General features: G+C 51.7%; 16 protein-coding genes across 16 annotated transcripts; 7 read left to right on the forward strand and 9 right to left on the reverse strand.

The window, feature by feature from the left end:
• Positions 1-23: 23 nt before the first annotated feature.
• NEMAJ01_1310 (programmed cell death protein 5) lies at positions 24-305 on the reverse strand (the record flags this gene model as incomplete). Its single annotated transcript, XM_047915148.1, has 1 exon — positions 24-305. One exon carries the CDS (start codon positions 303-305, stop codon positions 24-26), a length of 282 nt encoding a protein of 93 aa, XP_047771105.1.
• Positions 306-329: 24 nt separating this feature from the next.
• On the forward strand, positions 330-1,058 carry NEMAJ01_1351 (uncharacterized protein; the record flags this gene model as incomplete). Its single annotated transcript, XM_047915189.1, has 1 exon — positions 330-1,058. One exon carries the CDS (start codon positions 330-332, stop codon positions 1,056-1,058), a length of 729 nt encoding a protein of 242 aa, XP_047771146.1.
• Positions 1,059-1,436: 378 nt separating this feature from the next.
• NEMAJ01_1352 (uncharacterized protein) lies at positions 1,437-2,060 on the forward strand (the record flags this gene model as incomplete). The annotated part of the gene is made up of 1 exon (XM_047915190.1): positions 1,437-2,060. One exon carries the CDS (start codon positions 1,437-1,439, stop codon positions 2,058-2,060), a length of 624 nt encoding a protein of 207 aa, XP_047771147.1.
• Positions 2,061-2,409: 349 nt separating this feature from the next.
• NEMAJ01_1353 (uncharacterized protein) lies at positions 2,410-4,398 on the forward strand (the record flags this gene model as incomplete). Its single annotated transcript, XM_047915191.1, has 1 exon — positions 2,410-4,398. The coding sequence occupies one exon, from the start codon at positions 2,410-2,412 to the stop codon at positions 4,396-4,398; it is 1,989 nt and encodes a 662-aa protein (XP_047771148.1).
• Positions 4,399-4,474: 76 nt separating this feature from the next.
• Positions 4,475-4,888, forward strand: NEMAJ01_1354 (uncharacterized protein; the record flags this gene model as incomplete). Its single annotated transcript, XM_047915192.1, has 1 exon — positions 4,475-4,888. One exon carries the CDS (start codon positions 4,475-4,477, stop codon positions 4,886-4,888), a length of 414 nt encoding a protein of 137 aa, XP_047771149.1.
• Positions 4,889-5,102: 214 nt separating this feature from the next.
• On the reverse strand, positions 5,103-6,350 carry NEMAJ01_1355 (uncharacterized protein; the record flags this gene model as incomplete). Its single annotated transcript, XM_047915193.1, has 1 exon — positions 5,103-6,350. The coding sequence occupies one exon, from the start codon at positions 6,348-6,350 to the stop codon at positions 5,103-5,105; it is 1,248 nt and encodes a 415-aa protein (XP_047771150.1).
• A 129-nt stretch (positions 6,351-6,479) lies between these two features.
• Positions 6,480-6,815, reverse strand: NEMAJ01_1356 (uncharacterized protein; the record flags this gene model as incomplete). Its single annotated transcript, XM_047915194.1, has 1 exon — positions 6,480-6,815. The coding sequence occupies one exon, from the start codon at positions 6,813-6,815 to the stop codon at positions 6,480-6,482; it is 336 nt and encodes a 111-aa protein (XP_047771151.1).
• A 448-nt stretch (positions 6,816-7,263) lies between these two features.
• Positions 7,264-9,708, reverse strand: NEMAJ01_1357 (uncharacterized protein; the record flags this gene model as incomplete). The annotated part of the gene is made up of 1 exon (XM_047915195.1): positions 7,264-9,708. One exon carries the CDS (start codon positions 9,706-9,708, stop codon positions 7,264-7,266), a length of 2,445 nt encoding a protein of 814 aa, XP_047771152.1.
• A 171-nt stretch (positions 9,709-9,879) lies between these two features.
• On the forward strand, positions 9,880-10,260 carry NEMAJ01_1358 (uncharacterized protein; the record flags this gene model as incomplete). Its single annotated transcript, XM_047915196.1, has 1 exon — positions 9,880-10,260. One exon carries the CDS (start codon positions 9,880-9,882, stop codon positions 10,258-10,260), a length of 381 nt encoding a protein of 126 aa, XP_047771153.1.
• Positions 10,261-10,426: 166 nt separating this feature from the next.
• Positions 10,427-11,476, reverse strand: NEMAJ01_1359 (26S proteasome regulatory subunit, ATPase 3, interacting protein; the record flags this gene model as incomplete). Its single annotated transcript, XM_047915197.1, has 1 exon — positions 10,427-11,476. The coding sequence occupies one exon, from the start codon at positions 11,474-11,476 to the stop codon at positions 10,427-10,429; it is 1,050 nt and encodes a 349-aa protein (XP_047771154.1).
• A 593-nt stretch (positions 11,477-12,069) lies between these two features.
• NEMAJ01_1360 (transducin (beta)-like 1) lies at positions 12,070-13,362 on the reverse strand (the record flags this gene model as incomplete). Its single annotated transcript, XM_047915198.1, has 1 exon — positions 12,070-13,362. One exon carries the CDS (start codon positions 13,360-13,362, stop codon positions 12,070-12,072), a length of 1,293 nt encoding a protein of 430 aa, XP_047771155.1.
• Positions 13,363-13,702: 340 nt separating this feature from the next.
• On the forward strand, positions 13,703-14,413 carry NEMAJ01_1361 (signal peptidase I; the record flags this gene model as incomplete). Its single annotated transcript, XM_047915199.1, has 1 exon — positions 13,703-14,413. The coding sequence occupies one exon, from the start codon at positions 13,703-13,705 to the stop codon at positions 14,411-14,413; it is 711 nt and encodes a 236-aa protein (XP_047771156.1).
• Positions 14,414-14,702: 289 nt separating this feature from the next.
• On the reverse strand, positions 14,703-20,261 carry NEMAJ01_1362 (pre-mRNA-processing factor 8; the record flags this gene model as incomplete). Its single annotated transcript, XM_047915200.1, has 1 exon — positions 14,703-20,261. One exon carries the CDS (start codon positions 20,259-20,261, stop codon positions 14,703-14,705), a length of 5,559 nt encoding a protein of 1,852 aa, XP_047771157.1.
• Positions 20,262-20,412: 151 nt separating this feature from the next.
• NEMAJ01_1363 (2,3-bisphosphoglycerate-independent phosphoglycerate mutase) lies at positions 20,413-21,942 on the reverse strand (the record flags this gene model as incomplete). Its single annotated transcript, XM_047915201.1, has 1 exon — positions 20,413-21,942. The coding sequence occupies one exon, from the start codon at positions 21,940-21,942 to the stop codon at positions 20,413-20,415; it is 1,530 nt and encodes a 509-aa protein (XP_047771158.1).
• A 66-nt stretch (positions 21,943-22,008) lies between these two features.
• Positions 22,009-23,160, forward strand: NEMAJ01_1364 (uncharacterized protein; the record flags this gene model as incomplete). Its single annotated transcript, XM_047915202.1, has 1 exon — positions 22,009-23,160. The coding sequence occupies one exon, from the start codon at positions 22,009-22,011 to the stop codon at positions 23,158-23,160; it is 1,152 nt and encodes a 383-aa protein (XP_047771159.1).
• A 246-nt stretch (positions 23,161-23,406) lies between these two features.
• NEMAJ01_1365 (uncharacterized protein) lies at positions 23,407-24,720 on the reverse strand (the record flags this gene model as incomplete). The annotated part of the gene is made up of 1 exon (XM_047915203.1): positions 23,407-24,720. The coding sequence occupies one exon, from the start codon at positions 24,718-24,720 to the stop codon at positions 23,407-23,409; it is 1,314 nt and encodes a 437-aa protein (XP_047771160.1).
• Between the last annotated feature and the right edge of the window lie 225 nt (positions 24,721-24,945).

Below are 24,945 nucleotides of genomic sequence, written 5' to 3' on the forward strand. Positions count from 1 at the left end.
GCCGCCTTTTACTACAAAGCAGATCAGTCCAAATCGTCCATAAGGTCGACCCGGGTTCTGTACACGAATGTTTGCTTCGGCTTCTCTGTGCTCTGCATTATGCTCAGAAACTCCTTGTCTGAGATTTTCTGCGCATTTCGAGAAATGTACACCTTGTACAAAAGCTGCTCTATTTTGTAATACCTCTCCAAGTCAACTGCCTTCAGGTTGCACAGCCTAGACCAAGCTTCCGCGCTAACCATCTCAATGACGGCCTCCTCGATAACGTTTTGCTTCTGCGCCCCTCTTTCGTCTTCTTTAGTCATTAGAAAAAAATCTGTTTCATTTTTATGGAGAGAAACTTTATAGGAGACGCGCCCAGAGAGTACACACAGGAAAGAATCCCGGAAATGGACAAAAATCTGAGATTCTACTTAAAAAAAGAGATAAGAAACTATACAGACATGCACCCAGATGAGATAATAGCAAAAATAGAGGCGATAAGCCAGGAAAACATTCCAAACCCCAGAGAGGAGCTGCAGAACATGCTCCAGCCAGAACTTGGGGAGAGGGCGCAGACGTTTGTAAACAGGCTGTTTGGATACCAGAAGAGAATGTGCCGCGACAACGGACACTGCAGGAGGCCTGGGTGCTATTTCAAGCACACGCCGGTAGGGCTCCCCATGATGGAAATCGACGAAAGGCCTGCGTTTAACCCCCGGGAAGAGCGGCATCTAAACACGCCAAAGGCAATTCAGGACAAGCAGCGAAGAATAGTTGAAATACTCAGCAAAAGAGCAGACCTGCCTGCGGATGTGCGGTCGCTGATAGACCAGCTGAGGCGGCTTATATGTCGAGGCCGCCCCATGCACAGCGCTTCTGGAACAGAAGCCAGCACGCGTTTTATTATAAACAACAGACAAGATTGGATGACAAACGAGCACCTGCACACATACCCCGGAGTAGTAAATGTGTTTGAAAACGGCGTGATTGAGTGTGCTACGCGGCAGGACGCAGAGAGAGTCTTCAATATAATCTACAAAATAGACAAAAACAGCCAGCCCATGTGGGTTGAGTAGCTTGTCTGTGAATGCGCAGAGAGCGTGCCTGTGCTGGCGCCGCCTAGGCGCTGTGCCGTTACAATAAAGTAAAAACATTTTTGACTTTTTGCATAGCTTGCCCCTAAATAGCCAACCTCCATGCAGGGCGATGCACGCAGGCCTGCCGTCTGGGCGCCTGCAGATGGCATATGTGCGCCCTGGCTGCCCAGCACTATGCATTTCTGCAGGGATGCGCCAAGCCATCGCTTCAGTGCTGTGGGCCAGCATTTGGCGCTGCGAATCTGTTGCCTAGCCACAAAAAAGCACTGTGTGCTGCAATTGCAGCCTCCTTGCGGCTTCTTCGGCTATCATATTTATATTTTTTGAGGGTATTAATGTTGAATATATTTTTTTCGCATGAAAGATAAGACCACGGATAGAGTTTACTTGGTTATTGTGGTTGCAATGGCGATGTATTTGCTGTTTGGGCTGACCGTATACTACGAGCTCCCTTTCAACAACATAACGCTTGTGAAAAAAGAGCAGCACGCCCCCAGCAGCCCCCTTATAATATATTCGGCTGAGGACTTCCACAGGATAAAGAAGAAGTGCGTCTGCTGGGTTGGGTGCACCTGCATTGCCATGCACAGCAACCAAATTCTTAGAAACACGGTGCTGTCCAGCCCGAACGTGAACGTGATCGTGAACAGCCCATTCGACCTGTCTTTTCTGCTGGAGTATAAGCTAAAGCACTCGCCTGCCATATTTGATGGCCTGGACAAAAAGCCTGCGCACCTCTCCACCCTTGCATATACTCTGAAGGACTATGTCGAGGTGCTCGGGTACTTTCTTCGCGAGGCTATGTTCTCTCTGCGAGAGGCCTGCTTAAAGATGAAAGAAAATGCAGCGGCCACGCGCACGGTATATAGCGTGCTGGCTGTGGTATACATACTGGCAGTTTTCATCCGGGTATTTCCTGCTTTTCGGAACAGGCCGTGCAGAGCGCCCCGTGCAGCTGCAGTTTTGGAGTTTAGCGAATAAAGCTTATACATTTGTGCATCAGGCCGCTGTTTCCTGTCTTTCTTCTGCTTTGTTTTTTGCCCTATTTACCACAATAAAAAATGTGTCTGTAGTGCTTTGAATTGGACTTGCGCACATTGCAAGCACGGCTGGGCTATCCCGCGCCAGCCCAAGGGGGCTTGGGGCGGCAAGAAGAGCAGAGAGCCTCCGGGTTCTCCTGGACAAGCCCATTCTGCAATTTGATTGCTTGATTTTCTGATAGGGTGATATAAACGCTTCTGATTTGCTGAGAGCAAAGGGTCGCCATGTGATTGGGCGACCATGCAGCTCTGGCAGGGGAGATTATATATACGAGAAAAATTACCCCCGCATGAAATCGTCAACAAGCACAGTGGCTTCGCTAAAGCCGCTCAGAGTATTTTCTAAAAGCAAGCTATTGAAAGAGAAAGGAAGCAGCACGCCGGAAAAGGGTGCAAAAGAGTATTTGAAGGAGCTTAGTCGGTATTTGAAGGAACTGTCCAGCTTGGACAGCCGGATTAGAAAGAGAAGCTCCCTGCTGTCAACAAACTACAGCGAAATCAGCAGTGTTTCGTCTTCAAAGGACCCGCACATGCTCCAGAAGATCCTAAGGCTCAAGCTGACGCTTCTGATTGAGCGAAAGGACCGGCTCCTGGAAGAGATCAGCAGCGTGCACTCGTCCCTTATGGCGCAGAAGAGCCAGATAGTGTCCAGCCTTGAGTCAGGCCGGCCCAGCCAGTCCTTCAGCCTGTACTCCTCGTCGGAAAACAGAGTCAGTCTCGCAAGCATTCAAAACTCGCTGAACCAGAAGGTGCTTGAGCACTACTCCAAGTACAACCAGGCGCTGCAGGAGGTAGAAGAGCTTGTGAAAGACTCTTCAATCAGCAAAAGCGACAGAAAGGCCATCTTCTCTATCCTTTTCCCGACACACTCAAACGACAACTATCCGCTTCTAACAAAGGCTTTCCGAAGGGTGTTTGGCTCTAGAGTTTCCACAGGCACGCAGTTTATCAAAGACATCATCAGAAAAAGCTCCTGCCCAGAAATACACATTTCAAGCTCCTCCGACTCGTTTGAGATGCTGTCCTGCTATGTGCACTTTGTGCGGAACAATCTGCTGATTTCATCGAGCTTCGTTTTTGGGCTGGTCAGCACCATATGCATAGTTATGTGGAAGTGCATGCTTCCCATGCTTTCAAGCGCCAGCACCCCAGCCCTTGCTGTGAGCGCGTGCGCTTTAGCTGCGCTGCTCTTCAGCTGGGCCTCGTTCGGGGTGTTTATTCGGTTCTTCTCTTGGACGTTTGGATACTCGCACCGGTCTCTGGCCAGCTTGCCGTTTAGCTCTTTGCTAGGAAGCTCGTCTTCCAGCAGCAGCGAGAGCAGCAGCAAAGGAAGCAGCAACAACAGCAACAGCAACAACAGCAGCAGCGAGTCTTCCAGCATGGCAAGCATAATGCCGTCTAAGAGCGAGGTGTTCTATTCTTCGCTTTTGCCGTCAGAAAGCACTAGCAAGCTTTCAAACAGCAGCGCGCCGTCCAGCCAAAGCAGCGGCAGCTCCAGTCAGCCATCTAGCAGCCATAGCAGCAGCCATAGCGATAGTTTGCTTTCCAGCTCGCACAAAAGCAGCTCCAGCCAGCCATCTAGCAGCCATAGCAGCAGCCATAGTGAGTCTTCCAGCTCGCACAAAAGCAGTGCGCTGTCCAGCCAAAGCGTTGGAAGCAGCTCAGCCCAGGCATCTAGCAGCAACAGCAGCAGTAGCAGCAGTAGCAGCAACAGCCATGGCTCGATGGGCAGCAGCTCTGTCAGCATGCCTTTATCAAAGTCGATTTTCGGATCGAACTCTAGCAGACCTTTATCCAGCTCTATGTCTAGTTCTGTGCCCAGTTCTATGTCGAGTTCTATGTCTAGTTCTGTGCCCAGCTCTATGTCGAGTTCTGCGGCCAGTTCTGCGCACAGCTCTCAAAAAAGCAGGCTAAGCGAAGGAACCAGTGACATTTTTGAAATGAGCTCAGAGTTTTTCCACTTCTTCCCGCTTTTTGCTGCAAACGCCATGACCTCGGTGGGGCTCAGCATCTGCATGATATTCTGCTTCCACTCTGCAATTTCTTTCTTCTCAAAAAGAAGTGCCAGCAGCCTGTTCTTGCTGCTCTGCGCAGGATACTCCATTCTAAGCATCTGCATGACCGTGGAAAAGTCCATGTCGCTCTTCAAGTCTTCGCATAAAAGCTCTCCCATGCGCGTGCTTTCGCTCTCTTCGCTGATTCTTTCAGCGGTACTGATTGTTTCCGTGTCGTCCTTTGGGGTCCTTGAGGTGCTTTCTCTTCTCAGCCACACAAGATAGCAAATAAAGCGAGCTTACCAACAACACACACTTTATTATCGTAAATTAAATGAGCCAATTCGCAAAGATTTTCTCAATGGAGCACTTTGCAGTGGACGACCTCGTAATCAAGCTTATGGCCAAGCGAAAGGACTATATGCACGAGATGTATACCAACTACTGCGAAAAGATAGAGAGCTTCCTGGGCAATTTCCAACCTGGCGAGAGCGAAACCATCTGTGCGTACTTCAAGAGCATAGAAGAGAAAAAGCGGCAGCACCAGGAAAAAAGCAAAGAAAAAAAGAAAAGGGCGTGCAGAAGCGAGTCTTCCTCAAGCAAAAGAAGAAAGTCTATGGTAGTCACGTTTGACGACATGTCGTTTTCCTTTGGAAAGGACGATCTGGAGCAGCTGACCGGCCAGGAGAAGCCGGTGGACCCAGAAGTCAAGAGCCTCTTGCAGAAGATGAACGAGCTTTTCAAGCAACTGGGCCAGGCCAGCGTAAATAAGTAAATTAACTGCGCACTGTGAAGATGTTTGTATGGGCGCCCTGTGCAGGGTTTGTCCGCGTGGTAGCCCGCAGAGCTTGGCTGCGCTCTTTCTGGCATGCCGCGCATGCCTGATTTCTCAGATATTTAATCAGTGTATAAATTTCTTGCTTTTTGTGATCAACTGTGATAATTTATTAATCCTATTTTTGCGGGCTGGCCGGCATTGCTGTCTCTGTCTAGTTGTTCATCTGGCAGCTAGTAGAGCACAGAACCTTTTTTACGATGACCGGCCTCCCGTCAAGCGAGGTCTGCTTCTTAAGCATGACCCGAGGCTCGTATGTGAACCACTTGTTGCACCAATCGCATACTTTTCCGCCCTTCATAAACGCACACTCTCGGTGCGGCCACGCCCCTGCGCCTGGAATTATATATACACTGCACAGCTGGCGTAATGTTGGGCATGTCTTTGGAACCACCAGCTTCTCTATGTCGTATGGGTTTCCGCCTGCGCGCAAGGTGGCTAGCGACGGAAACTGCGTAAACAGCTTATACGGTATGTTTTTGAGAAGATTGTCGCTTAGATCTATGACCTCCAGCGGGTACGTTGTACAAGGATGTATGTGCATGTCCAGCTCCTCCAAGAAGTTGTTTTTTATGTTGAGGTACCGCAGCTTTGTCAGTGAGAAGATGTTTGAGGGCACTTTTTTCAGCTTGTTGTTGCTAAAGTCCAGCTTTTCAACCTTCTCCAGCTTGCCCACCCAGCTACCCAGCTCCTGCAGCTGGTTGCGGTACACGGGCAGAATCGTAAGCCTCTTTAGGGCCCCTAAATCTGGCAAGTGGGTGAGCGCGTTGTTCCCCAGACCCAGCTCCTGCAAAAGATGCAGCTTTCCCATTTCCGCAGGAAGCTCCTTTATTTTGTTGTTGCTCAGGTTCAGCCACACCAGCCTGGACAGTTTACATATCTCTCTGGGGACAGTCACTATGTCGTTGTTGCTCAGGTCTATCTTTGTCAGATTGTGCAGCATTGATATCTCCGGAGGGATTGCTTGGAGCTTGTTGCTGAAAAACCCGAACTTGCACAGAGAGGTCATTCCAAAAACGCAGTCTGGGATTTTCTCAAACCTGTTTTCGCTGAGCCCCAGGCCTGCAATGTTCTTCAGATTGGACAGGCTGGCAGGCAGGTCTCTAAGCCGGTTTCTGGTCAGATCCACCCACGTCAGGTTCGTCACCTCGCCCATCTCCTCGGCCACAGACTCGATCCAGTTGTCGTTCAGCGCCAGCCTAGTCAGATTTGTCATGTTTCTTATCTCGCTGGGTATGCTGCGTATTTTGTTGTTCGAGACGATCAGCCAGTTTAGCGTCGGCGATCTAAAGACCTCTTCTGGAATGCTCTGCAGCCCTTTCTTCCCTATGTCCAGCGAGAGAACCTTCTGCTCAGACTGCGCCTTATTAATGTAGCTCACTTTGCCTCCCATCTTTTTCATATTTCTGTCTATGTTTAAATGCCCGTGTAAAACCTAGTTTCATTGCTATGGTGATTCTAGCGCGGAAAAATAAATATACACCTATTCTCCTCGTTTATTTATTATTGGTGCACTCCCAACCAAGCCATTCTACTTTTTTGTCTCCTGCGAAAAGAAGTCTTCGTGCTTCTCCATTTCGCACCGCGCCTTCCTAAACAGCTCCATGTTTATTGGCGTCTTGAACGAGCTGTGCCCAAGCACCTTCAGCTTGCTGCTCTGCACAGCGCCGTATATAATCACGGTTTCCCCCTCGTACTCAGACAGGCGGTGCCGCATTGGGTCGTCTTCTTCTTCAAACTCAAGCAGGAGTTTGTACCCGTCCGAGCCCTTTAGGAATATGTCTTCTTCCTCAATCCCCACTTCTCCCAGCAGAACCACTTCTCCCACGCTGCTTTTAAACGCCTCTTCTGTCAGCTCCGTGTACATGGAAAATAAAAATGAGCAACTCTTTCAACTTTTCGAGCTGCCAATGGGGAATCCAAAAACGCTGCTCCGCAGCGCATGCGCAGCCGTCTTAATCAGTGCGAATTGCCTTGCCTACGCCGTGCACGTTCTGTTTCTCTGCATGCCCGCGTTTTGGGGCAGCAGGCTTTTTTCTTCTTCTGCAGGCCCAGCCAGCTGCGGCAATAATGCATCGGCGCAGTGCTGGCGACTTCGGTCGTATTTCGCACGAAAAGGAAGACGCTATCTCTTTGTTGCCGCGCAGATGCATCTGAAAATAAAAAGGCGCTGTGTGTTTCCAGCGCTGGCGTTGCCAGCTTCTGCCTGCAAAGTTATAAAGCACCCCTTCCTCCCTGCTAGCGCATGGCAGGAAAGCCACGATATTCCCCATTTGTTTATGTGCACGAACGCATGCGTTTATTACGATTTGATATTATGTTTGCTTGCTCGGCTTGGGCTTGAACACTGTCAGCAGGTTTGCGCTGAAGTGGTCGTCATCCAGCACTGAGAGAGTCGCTGCCCATCCGCCCCGGACTTTGAGCTCCTCGACAAGCCCCGCCGGCATGTCGTTTGAGTACTGCGCTGGGTTTATGCCAAGCTTGCTGGCCTCCTTCACAAGCATGGCGTGCACCTCCTCGGAGAGCACGTACAGCTCGGTCTTCTTGTGCTGGTCCTCGACAGAGAACCTTTTGAGGTTTGCAAAGAACGAGAAAAACTCCTGTGCGATCTGCGCGTTGGACCTAAACAAGGACATGACTGCCTCCACCGCCCTCTCCCGGGTGTACTCTATGCACACCCAGCAGAGAAGCCCGAGCACGCTTATCACGCTCTTTCCGTTCAGGGCCAGCGACGTCTGCCTGCACACCAAAACCGAAACCACCGAAAAGATCAGCCGTATTTCGGTGTCCGGGTGCGACCTGATCCCTATCACCAGCCTTTGCTTGAAAAACAGCGACCCTTCAAAGTAGGCATGCTCTTCGTACGGGCGCGACAGGAGGTGCTTAAACACGGTCCTCTCCAAAATAGCAGACCGGATGCAGCACTCCAGCAGGTCCATCTGCACCATGAGAAGCATTTTTCTGCTGAACCCTTCAAGCTTTTTTTCCTGCTCCACCATGTCCGTGCTCATGCTTACAGAGCCCAGCAAGGAGTTGTCCTCTATTCTGGACATGTCCATTGAGAAGTCGTACCCCTCGCTTGTGCACGCCTGCTTTATCTCCAGATACTCTCTTGGAAGGCCCGAGTCGTACTCCAGCGGCGCCCCCCATCCGCTCCCTGTGTTGTACTCTGCAACTGATATCAGCCGGGCCACTCTATAAAAAATGTCTTCTGACGCCTTTTTCGCCAGCTTTCTCAAAATCTCCATGAGCTCTCCGGGAATGTGTCCTTTCGGGTATCCCTCGCACAGCATAACCACTATGCTTATGGGCGAGTCCACGCTTGGGACTGCGTGTGTGGGCGCAGATTCCGGGCCCAGGACCTTCTCCAGCAGCTTCACTGTGTTTTGGTGCGCGCTGCAGACATCCGGCACGTCGAACGCGTTTATGTCGAGCACGCTCAGGGCCGCCGCACAGCCTGTCAGCTTCTCTATGTCTTCCGGCGCCGCATCCACCATGTAGAATATCTCCGCCAAAATGTGCTGCTGCGCAAGCGTGCAGGACGCTTTCCCTGCCATCAGAGAGGCAAAAAAGGCCTTTACCAGGCCCACCTGCGCTGCATGATCGTCTATAAACATAGACATTAAAACGTCAACCACCGCAAACGTCTTAATCCCGCGCTTTCTGCACACGAAGCATGCGCCTGCGTGCGCGCTGCCTGCGTCTTTCTGGAGCGTCTCCATGCACTCCTGCGCTGCTATTTTCAGCGCCTCCCTTCGGACGTCTCTGTTTGTGTCGCGCAGCCTTTCCAGAACGGCCGCCCGCATCTCCGGCACCTCGGCAATCTGCGCCGGCGTCGTCTTCTTGAGCATTTCCAGCCTGACCTGCGCGGACGAGTCGTGCATGCGCCGCCCCCATATCTCCACCGCACTTTCTCGGATGGAGGCTGCAGTTGCCGACGTGTAGAAGGTGCTCTTCGACTTCGCATAGAGTATCTCCGGGACCTTGCACCGGACCCACATGGACCGGTCCTCTGCCAGGCTCTCGACTATCCCCAGCATCTCGCGACGCACCGTGGACTCTCCCACAAAGTTGAGAAAGTCTTTTTTGTTTGTTTTTTCGTCAAGACACGCCTCTATGGCCTCCCGCGAAACAATCTCCTTGCTGAGCGCGTTGAACTTTGCAACAAGCCCCATCTTCGACCTGCTGGCGGTTGTGATCAGCTCGCACACCGCAGGCATAAACAAAAGGGGGTGCTTCTCTATGAAACCCCCGAGAACAGACGAGCCATCTGCAATCTTTTTTACAATTTTCGCCTTCACCTCCTTTCCAAGATCCTCCTCTTTCTCCTCAACAATAGACTGGAGCATTTCAAGGCTCCACTTCTGCGACAGATTCAGTAAGGCAAGCTCTGCCAGGCTGTTCACGGTCTTTACGTTTTCCAGGAGCGCCACCATTTTGTAGCACGCTATTATCTCGAGCGCCTTTTTGTCCTCTGCCTGCTTTGGGCCTCGAATTGCAAGGTGTTTGAACAGGCCCTGCACCGTTTCCTCCGAGAACGGGTTGTACGGCGCGGATATTCGAAGCACCTCCACTGCAGAGTGCAAAACAGGCATGATCTTTGCGGTCTTTTCCGCCTTCAGCAGCTTCTCTATTTTCTCGCCCAGGTAGTCCAGATCCTCCTCTGCGGCCTGCTGCTTTACCTCGCACAGTCTGGCGTACATTTCCTTTGGGGGCAGTTCTGCCAAAGCTCGCAATTTTTCTTCTGCAGTTGCGGACATGGGGGGCAAAATCTGCAAAAATAAAAAGTGCGCTAACCGGGAATCGAACCCGGGTCTTAACCTTGGAAGGGTTGCGTTCTACCATTATACCATTAGCGCCCCGTCTTTCTGCCAGGCAAAGCCCCCTCCTGGGCCACTGTGTCTATTTATTGTTTTCTAACTTGGTTTTCCATGGCAAAGCGCGCAGGAAAAAGCGAAAGCGAAAGCATGTTTGCAAACAACTTCAACGACAAAGTGTCTTTTCTCAAAAAAACAATACACAAGCCTGCCTCCGTGGCAAGGCCGGTAAGCGGAGATCCCTCCGTGCTGTACAACGAGGAAACGGGGGCGCTCAAGGTGTTTAAGTTCCCGCAGGGCTTTGGAAAAGCCGTAAAGGTCGCAAGAGAAAGGAGGGGCCTGTCTCAGAAAGAGCTTGCCACCAAGCTAAGCAAGCCTGCCTCGACGGTTTCCGACCTGGAAAAGGACATGTGCAAGTACGACAAGAATCTGTTCCAAAAGCTGGAAGCTGTTCTTGAGGTGAAGTTCCCATCCTCATTTGCGCGCGGAAAATAGTTTAAATAAACCGTGAACTGGGGGTTTCCCTTCATCTATGCTGGTTTTTCTGGTTATTGCCCGGGTTTTAGAGGGTGCTGTGCTGCTTACCAGCGCACGCCGCGGAAATCGCACAGGCCGAGTGCTGGCGCATGAAAGACAGGCTGTAGCGTAAACTCTTTATTCTTCAATTTTTAGGCTCTTCTATGCCCATCTCCTCCATGAGCTCTGCAGGCTTTTTGCCGGCGCCCTCGCAAATGTCTCCCACTATGTTTTTGAAGTGCCTCCGTATGCTTTTCTTGAGCTTCTGGCTGTTCAGTATTTCCTTTTCAATTTTTGCCTTTTCCTTTGGGTCCACCAGCTTGTGGTTCTTTTCAAAATTGCACACCCGCGCCTCCTTCTCCGACAGATCCGCGGAGATCTCCTGCAGAGCCTGCACAAGCTCTTCGTCGGTGGGGTCGGCCGTGAGCTCTTTCTTCCGCTGTCTGAGCTCAGCCACTCTCTCCTGCCGCCCAGCCACTTCTTCTTTCAGCTGCGCTATCTCCTCGTCCAGCTCCGCCGTGTCCACGTTGTTGTCCTCCTTCGTATGCACGGGGAGGTATATTGTGGTCACTCCTGGCTTTTTTTCCTCAACAAGATTTTCGCTCACAAGCTCCGCAAGAGTCTTTTTCAGCACGGCCGCCGTCATTGCAGCTTCTCCCGTCTGGAAAATCAGCCCTAGCTCAACCAAGTTCATGGGCTCGTTTTTCTCTTTGATGTACCTTAGAAGCGCGCTCTTCGCGGTTTTTGTCATGACTTTGGACTTTCCGGGGGCCTCTTTTTTGGCGTCCTTCTTTACAGGGGCTTTCCTTTTTGCTGCCGCCTTTGGCGAGGCTGCTGCCTTCTTTCCGCGCGGATTCTCCGCTATCTCAGAAGATGAGTCCTCCTCGGAAGACTCGCCGCTTTCCATGCTGTCTTCGCTCTGCGCATCCTTCTCCTCGGACTCTTTCGCTTCAGAATCTTCCTCCTCGCTGAAGGCGGCCGGCTGCTTCAGCACAAGCTCTTCCTCCTCGCTGTCTATCCGGTTGCTGGGTGCGTTCTCGTTGTTTTGGCAGTCGCTGCTCAGCACCAGCTCGTCTAAGTGCTCCTCTGACCCCCCCTCTGGCGACACAGACCTTCTTCTAGAGGCCCGCGTGGGGGTTTCTGGAAGGGGCTTGTCGCTGGTTTTCGGCTTCTTTGATGCTTTTCTCATTGACATTCAAATATTTTATTCGCGAAATTATTTCACTCGTATTTGTACTCATAAAAAAGACTGCAATCCCCATATTGGCCCAGGAACACACCCGCGGACAGCCGTTTTAAGGCGAGAGCAGGTGAGAAAGGCAGAGGCCCCTTGCTTTGTGAAAGCACAGACAGCGCCCGGTTTTGTGGTCAAGCACGGCCTGCCAGCAGCTGGCACGTCAGAGAAGACACGCCAAAAGAGGCATAAAAGGAAAACAGCACGGGATCAGCCTACAGCTGGCGCATGCTCAGCAGGAGCGCGCCTTCCGACTGCAAGCAGAGAAAGCCAATAAAAAATTGCACATTTCTACAGATTTTTGTGTTTATCTTCGTGTGCGCACTCTGGGCATGTCTTCTCTGTTGGTGTGAGCATATTCTCAAGAGCCTGTGTGTTTGCTTTTTGCAATGTTTTGTGTGCGCAGCTACATTTGGAAAATAATAAAAATAAATCCTTCCAACTTCTGCAAAGCCATACTCTTTTATATTTGGCAGCGAGAGAGAAGCCGGCGCCGGCAGAGAAAGTGTATGTGTTGGGTGGGCAAGCTTATGTCCAATTGTTTATTAATGCCGTTATTTTCGAATATCAAGGACGATTGGGCGCGTGTCTGAGCTGCACACCAGCAAAGTATTGCTGATGGGCGAGAACTCAATCTGATATATTGCTGCACCAATGTCGAATTCCTTAACAAGTTCGTTTGACCGGATGTCCCACAGCTTGACTATGGGGTCGAGGCCTCCAGACGCAAGCAGGCTTCCGTCCTGCGAAAAGTCCACTGTGTAGATGGGCTTCTCGTGGCCAACCAGAAAACAGAGGGGCTCGCTTCTCTCAGGGGACCACAGCCCCACAGTGGCGTCAAAAGACCCAGATGCAAACACGCTGCTTGCGCTGGCGATGGCATAGACTTCCTGCGTGTGCCCGCTCAGAACTGCTAGCGGGTCCTTTTGGTTGAACTTCCATATTTTTATGCTTTTGTCGTCCGAGCACGAAATAATTCGCTCCTGCATGCTTACAATGGAGTTTATCTCTCCTTCATGCGCCTCCATTTTCACAACTGGGAAGTCGCTTTTACTCCTGTCTATGCACGCAAGCGTGCCGTCTGCGCTGCACGTCACAACTCCCCTGTCTAGCGACAGAATGTCCATGATGGGGCCGCTGTGGAGTGTCCACGCCTTTGTATCTACAAGTGAGTTGTTTTCTATGTTCCATTTTTTGCACAGGCCGTCCCAACCGCCAGTCAGCAGCTCCTCGCCCTTCAAGGAAACCGCGACAATGGGGCCTCGGTGCCCCTGCTGCGACTTCCACTCAGCCTCGCCCTTTGAAACAAACAAGTCTCCGTTGTGCGTTGTCCCCACCACTGTCGTTCCTCCTTTGGTGCCGCCAAACGGCGAGTCCGACTCAATTGCCACGCCCGTGATCCCGTGGGCGTTATTCTGATTTACCCCCAGCTTCCACTCGTTTTTCATTGCAGGCAGGCTCCAGTGCCGCAGCAGACAGTTTTGGCTTCCGGTCACCACCTCCCCATTCGCAGCCCACGCGCACAAGCTCACGTCGCTCTCCTGCGTCTCCAAATAGAGCGGGTGTATCTCTATTTCCTGCTCTATGCACATGTGCGGCGTGGATATGCTGTACTTTGACGTGCACTTTTGTATCCCCGTGCCCATATTCGAGTGTTTCTCGACGTATTCCATTTCAATCCCTTTTATTATGTAGTTCTTTAGCGCGTCCTTTTGCAAAAGCGGAACTGCTGGATTGTCTTCTATCATTGTTTCGTGCCCAAAAACATATGCAGCGTGCGTGTATCCCTCCTCTATAAGATACCTATACACCAAGTAGTTCACCTCTGTGCTTGTAAGTGTAATCATGCGAAAAAAATAGTAGAGTTATACTAAATATATTCTCGGTGCCCAGCGCAGGAACCAAAAGACTCTAAAACAGCACAGAAGCGGGCACGCCAAGAGAAACAGGCATCTTCTGCACGTGCAGTTTCTGGTTTATTCTGATCGCACAGGATATCATAAGGATCTTTGCTGCAGATGCGGACGCAGAAGGTGCCCAAGTCCCATAAAAATTTGCGCGCAAAGCGATCTCAGCGCCTGCGGGCGCCCACAGCTGCGCAAAGGGGCTCTGCTGGCGCTTTGTTGGGCGCCCACCCAAACATGCGGGCTTCTGCTATAAAGTCTGGAATTGTAAATTTTATTTGTTATGCGAGCAGGAGACGTGTTGCGGGCCATCCCTATGTCAGAGTGGATTTTCACGAATGAAGATCTAGAGTACTACAACAAAATAACAGGCAAGGAGCTTTTGCTGCAGGGCCTGCAGGCCTCCTATCTTTTGAGCAGCTCGTACATGATGTGGATGCTTGTCGCTTTGGTTTGCAACTCAAGTGCGCCTGTTGTTGTTGTGCTCAGCGAAAGCATGCATCCGGGCTTCAACAGGGGAGACATCTTGCTATTGGCAAACCGAAGAAGCGAGTACTACAGCGGAGACATATGCGTGTTTGAGCTCTCCAAGGGAGAAATACCTATAGTGCACAGGGTTGTGGAGAAAAGGTACTCCAAAAAAGAGCTTGTGCCCACGGAGAATCCAAACAGCACAAAGTACCCAAATGCCAACCACTTTGAGTACATGACAAAAGGCGACAACAACCAGGTAAACGACGCATTCCTTTACAGGCAGGCAGGGTGCTCTTACATCAACAGAAAGCATCTGAACAACATAGTGTATGCTGCAGTTCCGTTGGTGGGAATGGTGACTATATGGGCCGGCACGTGGGCGGGGCTAAAGTACATAGTCATAGGAATTCTGTTCATGGACGTAGTATTCACTCGAGACAACACGGTGGGGGTCATCAAGGCAGACGAAACTGCGGACGAGGCGGAGAAAGACCGCGAAAAGAAGAAAAAGAAGAGCTGATGAGCCAGGGCAGCCAAGCTGTTTGGCTTTGCACACTATGTACCAGTCATGGAGCAATTATAAAATAAATAGGAATTCGGGTTAGTTTATTCACAGCAGTCTGCCGCTTCATCAGGGCAGAGAAAAGTGCGTGCCCGTGCGTCGCAATTAAAGGGCGCATTTTGCGCCTAAAGCATCAAAAAGAAAAAGTCTTCAGAAAAAGCAGGCTTTATTACAGTTTGACTTTGGTGTGCAGCGCAGCAATGGGCGCCTTGCATATGCGCAGGCCCAGATTCACTCTTTGCGCGATCTAGCCAAGGCGGAAGTGGCTTGCCCGAAACTCCTCTGCATAGAAAGGAAGCGGCATGCACGGAGTAAGGTGGGGCTCCCCGTGGGGCTCGCACATATTTCGATTCCACCCAGCAGCTGTGAGAAAAGCGCTCTTAATAGGCAGAACTTCAACTAAAATGCGGCTTCTGACAGAGAAAGAAACCGTTCCCCCAACGCATTCTGGCGTGCACCTGGACCCCAGGCACGCTCCATTTGCAACATCCACAAGCAAAACGGGCACAGGCGAGGGGAACGCCACTCCGCTGTAGGTGAACGCCATATTCTGCGAGAAAGGAGTGACTGTCTGCACAACTGCCCGAATAGAACAGGCTGTAGTGTCGAACGGAGAAATAAAAAAATGCTTGGAGCTGAAAAGCTGCCGAGGCATAACAAACACCGCGCCCTCCTGCGCGCTTTCACACACAAACCCAAGTATTGGCGTAAGCGAGTCTGAAATGTGCAAAATGTGCTGGAGAACGTCTTGGCCAATGCACACACTGTCTTCAGCCGAGGAAAGTTCGCTGCTTTCGCGCTTTTCCATCGGCACATGCGTGCATGCGCTGCTTTTTAGCTGCTGCAGGGCGGAGAAGCTGTCGGCTATTTTATAGCGGTCTCTCCAGCTGGTCATGCGCGTCCACGCGCCGGAAGAAGGGGCTGGCGGCCTCTCAGAGGAGCCGGCTGCTCCAAAAAGAAGCCGCTGCATGCACTCGCTACTGCTGGAAACGCGGCTAGAAGGGCCGGGAGCGCTTGTGCCGCTGGGTGAGCCAAGCACAAGCAGGTCGGCGCACAGACGGACTTCTGTTTTCTCCCACGCCTCCTCTGGCATGGGCGTAAGCATCAGGCTGAGCGACTCGGGCGAGCATGCAGAGGAGTGCCTGAGCACAAGAGCAAGCCTGCAAAAAGAAGAAAACGCACAGGCTTTGCTCTTAAGGCCGGGCCAGGCAGCATACGCATTGCGCACGGAACGCGGGATTTGTGCCAGATCAATCTCTATTTCCCAGAGAAAAAACGCACAGGATATGCCGGACTTCCGCAGAAGGGAGTGCTCTCTGGCCGGAGCACACACCCGCTGCACGTTGTGTTGGAGAAGCAGTGCATGCACGCGCTCAAGAATTTTGGATATTTTGGCCCCGGGCTTAAACTCGTACCTAAACACCCTGCCGCTTGCCATGTCCAGTGCATGTGCTGCTGTGCTGGATATTTGCAGAAAAAAGGTTCCGAGATGGCTTTCTGCAAAGATGCTTCTAGGATCGGTGACTGCCTCGCTGTGCTCTTTCGGAGAGCGGCCCACCAGCAAACAAAGTCTGCTTTGGAAAATTCGAAAGCAGTCCAAGGAAGAAACATGCATGTCTAGGCGCTCTTCAAGTTCCCCGGCTAGGCCTTGAAGAAGCTCGTGTGTTGCTTGGATCGCGTACTTGCACTGGCAAATGTCAAAGAGCACAACAAGCCCAAACCTGCTGTGTGTGTATGCAGAGGCTTCTGCGGTCATGCGGCCGCAATACGAAGCGCATTCCTCTTCAACAGGAGCCGCATCAATGTCGCCCCACCTAAGCCTAAGAAAAACCCACGCGCTGCCAGGCCAGGGAAGCCCTTCTAAGTCAAACCGCATGGAGGGGGCCAGGCTGTCGGAAAAGTCCGCCTTCTCGTCCACCGGGGGCAGGTCGATGCACGAAATCCCATGCTTGATGATTCCCTGCTCCAAAGAACTTGCGACCAGCGCGAGTATCTCTTTGTGCATTTTTGCCCATAGCCCGTCGCTGAATAGCTTTTTGTAGCTTGTTCGCAGGGAGGAAATCTTGCTGCGCATGGTTATCCCAGTAGACTCAACCACTTCAGGATGCCCCACGTCTATTCTGCTTCTGTTGATTATAGGACTCCACCACAGCGTAAACATCCTGTTTGGCATTCGTGCAGCGCTGCCAATCTGGGCTCTGGTTTTTCTTCTAGACTCCCCCAAGCTGGGGGCGTGGGGGGAGCTGTCCAGACTGCCGGTGTACATCTCTTCCAAGGGCGGGGGAGCGCTGTTCCACTTTTGCTGCACTGCTCTGTATAAGCTCCCGGCGTATACATGCGTGCTGTCCCCAGAGGAATTTCGCATCGAAACAGTTGAGCACTTCAGAGAGTATGCGTTTGAAAGAGAAAGTGCTTTTTTGTAGCTCTTCCAGGAAATCCACTGTCCGTCGTGGGCTTCGCTTGTCCATCTCCGGTTCCCAGAGCAGAGATAGTTTCTAAGCCGCCAGCCGGCCTCCACATGCAAGCTCTTTGGCTTGTGCAGAAACGCGGAAATCCGAGGCACCCCCACAGAGCGCGCATCCGCACCTTCGCTCTTCAGAGACACCAGCACTGCGCGAGCCAGCGCTTCTTTATCTTCTGCTGGGCCTGCTTTCTCCACGGCCGCCAGTATCCTGCTGTACACAGATAGGGACCGAGCGGCCTCGTCGGACCAAGAAGGCACCACGTGCCTGAGAACCTCAAACGAAACAAAGCCCAGGCCAGAGAACTCTTTTCCCGAATAGAAAAGAGCGTTTGGAAACCTTTTCTTCATTTTTGTGTTTATCGAGCACATAATTCTTCTTTTGAGCGCTTCCTCGTGCGCGCGGATGGCTTCTGAAAGCTCAAAGGACATATGCTCGCGAAAAAACAGGACTGACTGCACAACAGCGCGGTTCCACCGCTCCACAATAGTGGAGAAGGAGCTGCCGGTGGAGTCGTACAGGAGCTTGTTCATGCTCAGCTTAAAGCGATCCAAGCTAGGCGCAGAGGACAGCAGGTATGGGCTGCGCTCGCGCGGAAACACCAGGTCAAAGTCGCCCACAGTAACAACAAAAGGGAATGCGTCTATTCGGGTGCTGTGCATTTTGCCTGCCAGGCCCTCTGCAATTACGCAAAAGCGCTCTTTTTCTGCGTCTCGAGCGTTGTGCTGGCGCGAAAACACCCGGCTTCCCAGATGGGTGGGAAGCCCAGCCAAATGGTCTGTGCGGGGGTCCACCGCGCCCAGGCCCTCGCTGTTTTCGGAAAGCGTGCCCAGGAAGGCCCGGAAGCTGCATTCTGCTAGTCCCTCTGCAGCTGCACGTTTTTTTGAAATGCGCGAGAAGAAGTCTTCTGTGTGCAAAAAGTACGACGTGGCTCCGCACCTAAAGTGCATAAGAACAGAAGAGCGTGCATCTGCCAGCACGGCGCGGTCCATCTCCTGCATAAGACACTCGCTGACTGACGGGTAGAATTCAAGGCCTTTGCACACGCCAAGCCTTTGCGCAGAGGCAATGTCTTTATACTCCAGCACAGACGAAGCGCGCTGCAAAACATACGAGGCAATGTCTTTGTGGAGTGCCTGGCGCAGGCACCTCTCCAGAAGAGGCCTTTCGACTTCAGCGAGCATGCGAGAAGTATCTAGCGAGGTAAAGTAAACGGAGGAAGGCGCGGCCGCTTTCTCGAAAAAGCCTGTGATTGCGGTGCACATATCGCCGGCACGCTTTGACAGCGACAGTGCGAGAGGCTCTTTGTCGAGCGGCAAAGTATTGCATCCTCCGTGCGCCCGCGCGTGGTAAGCAATAAGATGGTCCAAGAAGGAGTCGGCCATCCGCTCTTCTATCCCATAGGAATACGACACTCCATGCGCTGCGTACTTTATGCATATTCGCCCCAAGCCTCTTTTTTGGGCCACTCTTTTGGCAACAAAAGACAGGGTTTCGCCCAGCGCGTTTTTGCGCGCTTTTATATACTCCAGCTCTTTTTCCTCTTCCCTCTTCAAGTGCCGGCTGTACGTGCTCGAGAGCCTGTCCAAAGAAACCGACAAAATGTCCAGCAAAATATCTTCGCTGTACGTTGAAAGCGAGAGCACTTCTCTGTCGCGCAGGGCCTCTGTCGCGCTGTCTGAGGCCGCAGCTTCCTCCGGCGCAAAGTCTTCGGAAAACTCTTTTTCCAAGGCAAGCCTTTGCATGGTTTTGTTCAAAATCATAGAAAGCCGCAAAGCCTTTGACTGCGCTTTCACAAGCTCTTTCTTGTTTTTGACTTTGCATGCAACAAGGCGGTTCCACTGCTGCACTGCAGATGCACACCAAGCGCTGCCTTTCTCCTCGATGCTTCTGACTAGGCACCCCTGAATGCCAAGCAGCGCGGCCTCTGAAAGCCCTGGAAAGTTATTCTTTGACACGCACTTTTGTATTTCTGCAGCATAGCCATCCGCACGCTTCCACAGCTTCCAGGCCAGCTTTAGCACGTTTTTGACGGCCTGCTCTTGGAACTTTCCCAGCCTAGCAAACTCTGCTATTTCCCGAAACACCAGAGCCTTGGACTGAATGTCGCTGTGGGAGAGCGCCCGCTGTTTTGTCACGGGCTTTTCTCTTTTTTTGCGGCCCTCTCTTCGCCGGAGCACGTACGAGGCAAGCCGGCTCTCCAGCAGGGGCGACACGCCCTGCAGAAAAAGAGCCCACACCCTCCAAGGCTCGCACCACAGCAGGTCGTACGGCACCCGAGTCTTTTCTGCGTAATACGCCAGCGCTTTTGATGCGCGCGAGGCCTCGTGCACCTGCCGAATCGCGGAGTGCTTGTACTTGTATATCCCAGTGGTCACCCCAACGGATGAAAACTCTTTGAACAGCCTGCGCATGCCCTCATTAGGCGATGTCTCAGGGCGCCGGCTTTCTTCCACAGCATCCACAAGCCTGGCCAAAAGCTTGACCAGCTCTTTTACCGTATGAAATGTCTGCCCAAGCCGGCTTTTCTTCTTTTCTCGCGTTTTAAGGGCCCTTTTGGCCTCTACCTCATACTTTTCAGACACGCTTACATAGTTGAGGCGCCGCTCTTTCACAACATAGTTCAGCATCCGGTTGCAGGCCGACAAATAAAGCCTGGACAACTTACACCACTCCATCGAGCTTCTATACTCCTTTTCCGGCTTTTTGTATCTGCTGCTGGCTATTCTGCCCGTGCCTGGCGAAGGCTCTTCGGGCGCTTGAGGCGCTTTCTTGGCTTTCTTGCGCTGCTTCCTATGCCGGTCCATGCGCAGCAGCACCCGAACAGAATTTCGGCTGGCTACCGTTCTGGCAGCATCAGGGGCTTCTTCTGTGCTGGGCTGGTGGCTTTTGCATTCTAGGGCAGCGCCTGCGCGCCCGTACAGTGCGGGAAACATCTGCTCTTTTCTTTTCCGCGCGGAAAGAGTTACAAAAGGGTGCTTGCTTCTGAGCTCTCGGTACTCGCCCAAAGTGAAGTTGCGCGCTTTGGGGGCAGCTTCCGCGCCGTTTGGGCAGGGCCTTTGCAACAGGCGCAGCCATTTGCACATGTAGTTTATGCTGTCCTCGCTGCTGCTGGACTTGCACTCAAGAACTATTCCGTCCGTGTTGTAGAAGCATATTACTGTCTTTTCAGCCTCCCAAGGCATGGGAATGCTTTGGACCAAAGATGCAATCACCCGAGGAGACGCAACCAGCCCATCAAGAAGGCTGGCGGGGTTTCTTCTAGGCGGGTCGCTGAGTATCTTTTCAAGGTACACCCCAGGAACTGTAACTATGCCGCATACTGTAGTGCTGTCGCTATTCATAGCAAAAATTAAAAGATCCAAGAAAATAGAGCAGTTCTGCGCAAAGGCGCTGCATAAAGCAAGAAAAACCAAAGAGAAGCATAGGCCGCGCCACCAAAGGCTAACGCAGGAGCCGGGCCGTTTGACAAAATGTAAAAGACAGCCTGTTTATTCAAGGAGTGGGCGCATCGGGCAGAGGCGTTCCTGTCATTTCAGCAGGCTGTGGCAGGCCCATTATACGCAGGACCGTTGGAGCTACATCTGCAAGGGTGTGCTCTCCAATGGGGGGGCGTGCAAATGCATTTTGTCCCGGGGCTGTAGCATCTCTGTCGGAGTAGTTTGTGATAGTTATCGCAGGCACCCTATTCACCGTGTGCGACTTAACAACGCCGCGCGCATCCTCCATTATTTCGGCGTTCCCATGGTCTGCTGTGATCACCAGGCCGTAGTTGTGCTTTTTTGCGCAGAGGTATATTTTGTGGATCTCAGCATCAACAGCCTTTACTGCCTGGATGGTGGGCTCAAGAAGGCCCGTGTGGCCGACCATGTCGCAGTTTGCAAAGTTGGCAAGAATAAAGTCTGTGCCTTTCTCCATGTGTGCGCGCACAGACGCAGAGATTTCGGCAGCCTCCATTTCGGGGACCTCGTCAAATCCGTTCACCTTTCTGCTTGGGTGGATCTCTCTGGTTTCGTTTTTTCGTGCCTTGTCTTTTCCGCCGTCAAAAAAGAAGGTAACATGCGCTTGCTTTTCTGTCTCGGACACGCGGGCCTGGGTCTTCCCGCTGCTCTCCAAAACATCCCCAAGCGTGTTTGCTATTTCCGGCCGGTGGAAAAGAATCTTCTCCGCCCTCTGGTCCGGGCACAGCCTGGTCATTGTATACACATCCGCATGCTTGTCCATGCATGCGTATATTTGCCTGGCGCGGTCTGCTCGAAAGTTGCTTATGACAAGCGTTTCTCCCTTTTTCACCACGCCTGCAAGACAAAGCGGCTGGATAAACTCGTCGGTTACGCCCTCGGAGTACGACCTTTCAAGATGCTCGCGTATGCGGGAGGCGCACTCGCTTCGTGTTTTGGGCAGGTCCGTGTGGGCGCTGCCTTCTGTGTAGGCAGAATACGCCATTTGCGTTCGCTCGTCTCGCTTGTCCCGGTCCATGGCATAAAACCGGCCAGACACCGACACAACCCACACGTTTTCAGGGGCTTCTGCAAGCAGCATGTCCAGGTATTTCAGGTACTCCGCGGGCCTAGTGTCTCTTCCGTCGGAGATGCTGTGGACATAGACCCTTTCGCACTTTTTGGCAGCCGCTCTAGACAGGTCCAGCACATCCAGCCAGTGCCCGTGGATTCCCCCGTCGGAAAGAATGCCAAGAATGTGCATGCACTCTTTTTTCTCATGGAGCACCTTATCCACAACCTCGTCCGCGTGCGAAGAAAGAGTCTTTCGAATTCTGACGCTGTCCTGCAGCACAACCCGGCCTGCGCCCAAGGTAAGATGGCCAACCTCTGAGTTTCCCATCATCTCGTCTGATGCCAGGCCAACGTGTGTCCCGTGCGCATACAAAAGGGTGCTGGGGTATGCCTGCGATAGGCTGTTTATGCACTCGGGCGAGGCTCTTTCTATTCCGTCAACTATAGACTTTTCAGGAGATTCATTGCATCCGTACCCGTCCAATACCAGCAGGCAGCACTTTCTGTGCATATTGCAATTTACGCAGAGCAATTTAAATATAAATTATGTATGTAATGAAAATATTTATATTCCGACATGTTAGTTATAAATCTTGCACCAATTGATCAGTCAGGTCGCAGTTTGGCAATAGCGCATTACCTTAAGAAGGAGAAAAATTCCGTGATGCTGGTGTCGTACGCCGGAACGCGAAAGCATGGCGCACAGGAAAAACAGAGCCGGCTCAGCATTTTCTACATAAGGAACATTGTCACAAAAGGCAAAGGTTTTCCGGCCAGACAGGCTACTCTGGTAGCAAAGATGCTCTACATCGTCTTCATGAGCATTTTCTATCTGTTCAGGTACAAATACGATCTGTACAAAAACGGGCTGAAAAGGCACTGCGCAGGGTGCAAGTTCTACAGCAGGGGCGGGGCTGTGATATTTGTGGTCCCCCCTACGATCACAGTAATACTTCCCGTGATTGTTGCCAAGCTCCTGCGAATTCGGGTGATCATAGACTGGCACCGAATCGCCGAGGGCTTCATGGAGATTATGGACAGGTGCATTGCAAGCATGGTGGAAAACATAACGGTTACGCAGGCGATGCAGGAGTACTTTATGCAGCACCGGATAAAAAAGCCGTTTCTGCTAACCGACATGAAGCTAAGAAAAATAACAAAAAAGAAGAGGCAGGAAAGAAAGCACAGCCTGAACAGAGTCGCCTTTCTACACTATTTGTCCACCAAATACAAAGAGTACGGGGACAAGCTGGGGAGCATCAAAAGCTTCCAGAAAATAGGAGTGTGCAGCACAAGCTGCTCCAAAGAGGAAAACATCAAAGAGCTTCTGAAGGAGATCAAGAGCCTGGAAATTCCGCAGGGCGGAGTTTTGTTCATCACAACAAAAGAAAAAATAAACTGCAAAGCCGGAAACCTGCAGGTCATTCAGGTCTTCCTGGACTACCAGGATTATCTGGGGCTGCTGGAAATAGCAGACTTTGGCATATCCACGCACGTGTGCCGGTTTGACTTCCCGCTGAAAATTGTGGACTATTTGGAAAGCAAGCTCCTGGTGCTTGCACATGTAAGCACTCCAGACATAGCAGGCCCCTTCCAAAAAAGCAGAATAGTCCGGTACACGGACAGGCTCGCGCTAAGAGAGCAGCTAACCAGGCTGTACACAGAAGACAGCGAGAACGAGCCAAACTCCCCAAAGACCAACTATCTAATCAAAGCCAAAGCACAATAAATCCCCCACTAGAGTAGAAAAGAAAACAGAAAAGCCATTGTTTATTCACAGAAAAAAGGGCGCGGCTGCAATGCCTCCATTAAGACTCCGCCAGAAAACGGGCAACATATACGCGCCCGAGTTCAAGCAGGCAGGCAGAAAGTAGCAGCGCAGGCCGGCCGTTTTTGGGCCTTCATTAAACTTCCAGCGAGCTTGCTCAAAAGCGCACGCACCCACAGGCGGCCCGCACAAGCCCAAAACACAGTCCTAGGCAGCCAGCAGCGCCGCCTCTGGGCCGTCTGCACTGGCCTCATGCGAAGGCAGGGCAGGCGGATTGGGGCCAGAAAGGCCTGCATCAAGGGCTTTGGGCTTCGGCTCTTCAAAAGGCTCTGGCGCATCTTCTTCAGATATTCCTTCCGATCCATCGCCATAAACAATGTCAGGCTGCATCCCTTGGTCTTTCAAGCCACCCGAGCCGCTGCCGGTATCTTCACCGCTTTTTAAGCTCAAGGCATTCATTGCCTGTGTAACCTCTTTGGTTGTGCCATTTTGCCGGTTTAGCAATCCGGATAGGCCTGCTTGCTTTAGGAAATACGCTGGGAAAAAGTCTTCCTCCGTGAGCTCTCTTTCTTCCGCAGACTCTTCTCCTTCCCTGTCCGGATTCTGCTGGTAGAAGCTCATATATTCTTCCTCGGCTTTCTGGAGCATCTCCAGGTATTCCTTGCTGTATTCTTCAGCCGGGCCTTCGCTGTTTTCTGCTGGCGCGCCCGTATCGAAATTGCATTCAATTGCCTCTCCGTTGAGAATTCTTTCATATTCTTCATCATCCACATATTCCTCATCATAATACTCTCCATTATCATACTCGTCTGCATAATACTCTCCATCATCATACTCGTCTGCATAATACTCATCCGCATAATACTCGTCTGCATAATACTCGTCCGCATATTGCTCTTCGTCGCCCTGCTCTTCCGCCTTCGCTTCTTCCTGTTCTTCATCCACTTTCTCCTGTTCGCCCTCTTGCAATTCTCCGAAAAGCTCCTCCAGCACATTCCTGTATATAGTTTTCTCCAGATGGCGGTATTGCTCAGCAGTAAGCTCAGGTCCTTCGGCCTTACACGCCTCATCAGCCATACATGCCTCATTAGCCATGCCCTCCTCATCGGCCATGCCCTCGGTTTCTGGCAAGCCAAAATCTTGCGCCGCATACTCTTCAGCAAACTGCAAGCTCTCTGCAGGCTCTCCTCCGCCCAAAATGGCAGGGGGCGCGTTGTCCGAGACAGCGTGGTTCTGGGAGACTGCCTTGCCGTCTTCGTCACAGTCGATGAGGTCTGACACCGACCTAAAAATAATGCTAAAAAACGGAAGCGCAGTCACCACTTTCGAGTACTTCACCCCATTTGTAATGCATATTGTCCCTGCCGAGAGGAATATGCTGTTGAACGCAAACGTCCCCAGCACAAACCCTGCTATGTTGTGGAGCACGCAGAGCGAGTTATTTTGCAAAATCAAATACAAAAACCCCACGTGCATTAGTATCAAAACAATTTTCATAGACAGCTTCTTTTCTACCTTCATGCTTCCGGAGTGGGTGCGGGTATTTATCTTTGCGCAGCGCGGGAAGCCCCCCGCCTTTTCCACAAAAAAGATCAAATAAATGAACCCGATATGGTGTGACCGTGCCTGCAACGGTTCTACTGCCCGCTTTCTTATTTCGTTCGGCTTGCCGCAGAGAAACAGGCTTCAGTGCGCGCCCAGGCGCACGCCATTCGGCCGCATATGAAGGAGTTTTCCAGACAAAGT

Source organism: Nematocida major (assembly GCF_021653875.1).
Source record: "Nematocida major strain JUm2507 chromosome Unknown 2395, whole genome shotgun sequence".
Classification (NCBI taxonomy): domain Eukaryota; kingdom Fungi; phylum Microsporidia; genus Nematocida; species Nematocida major.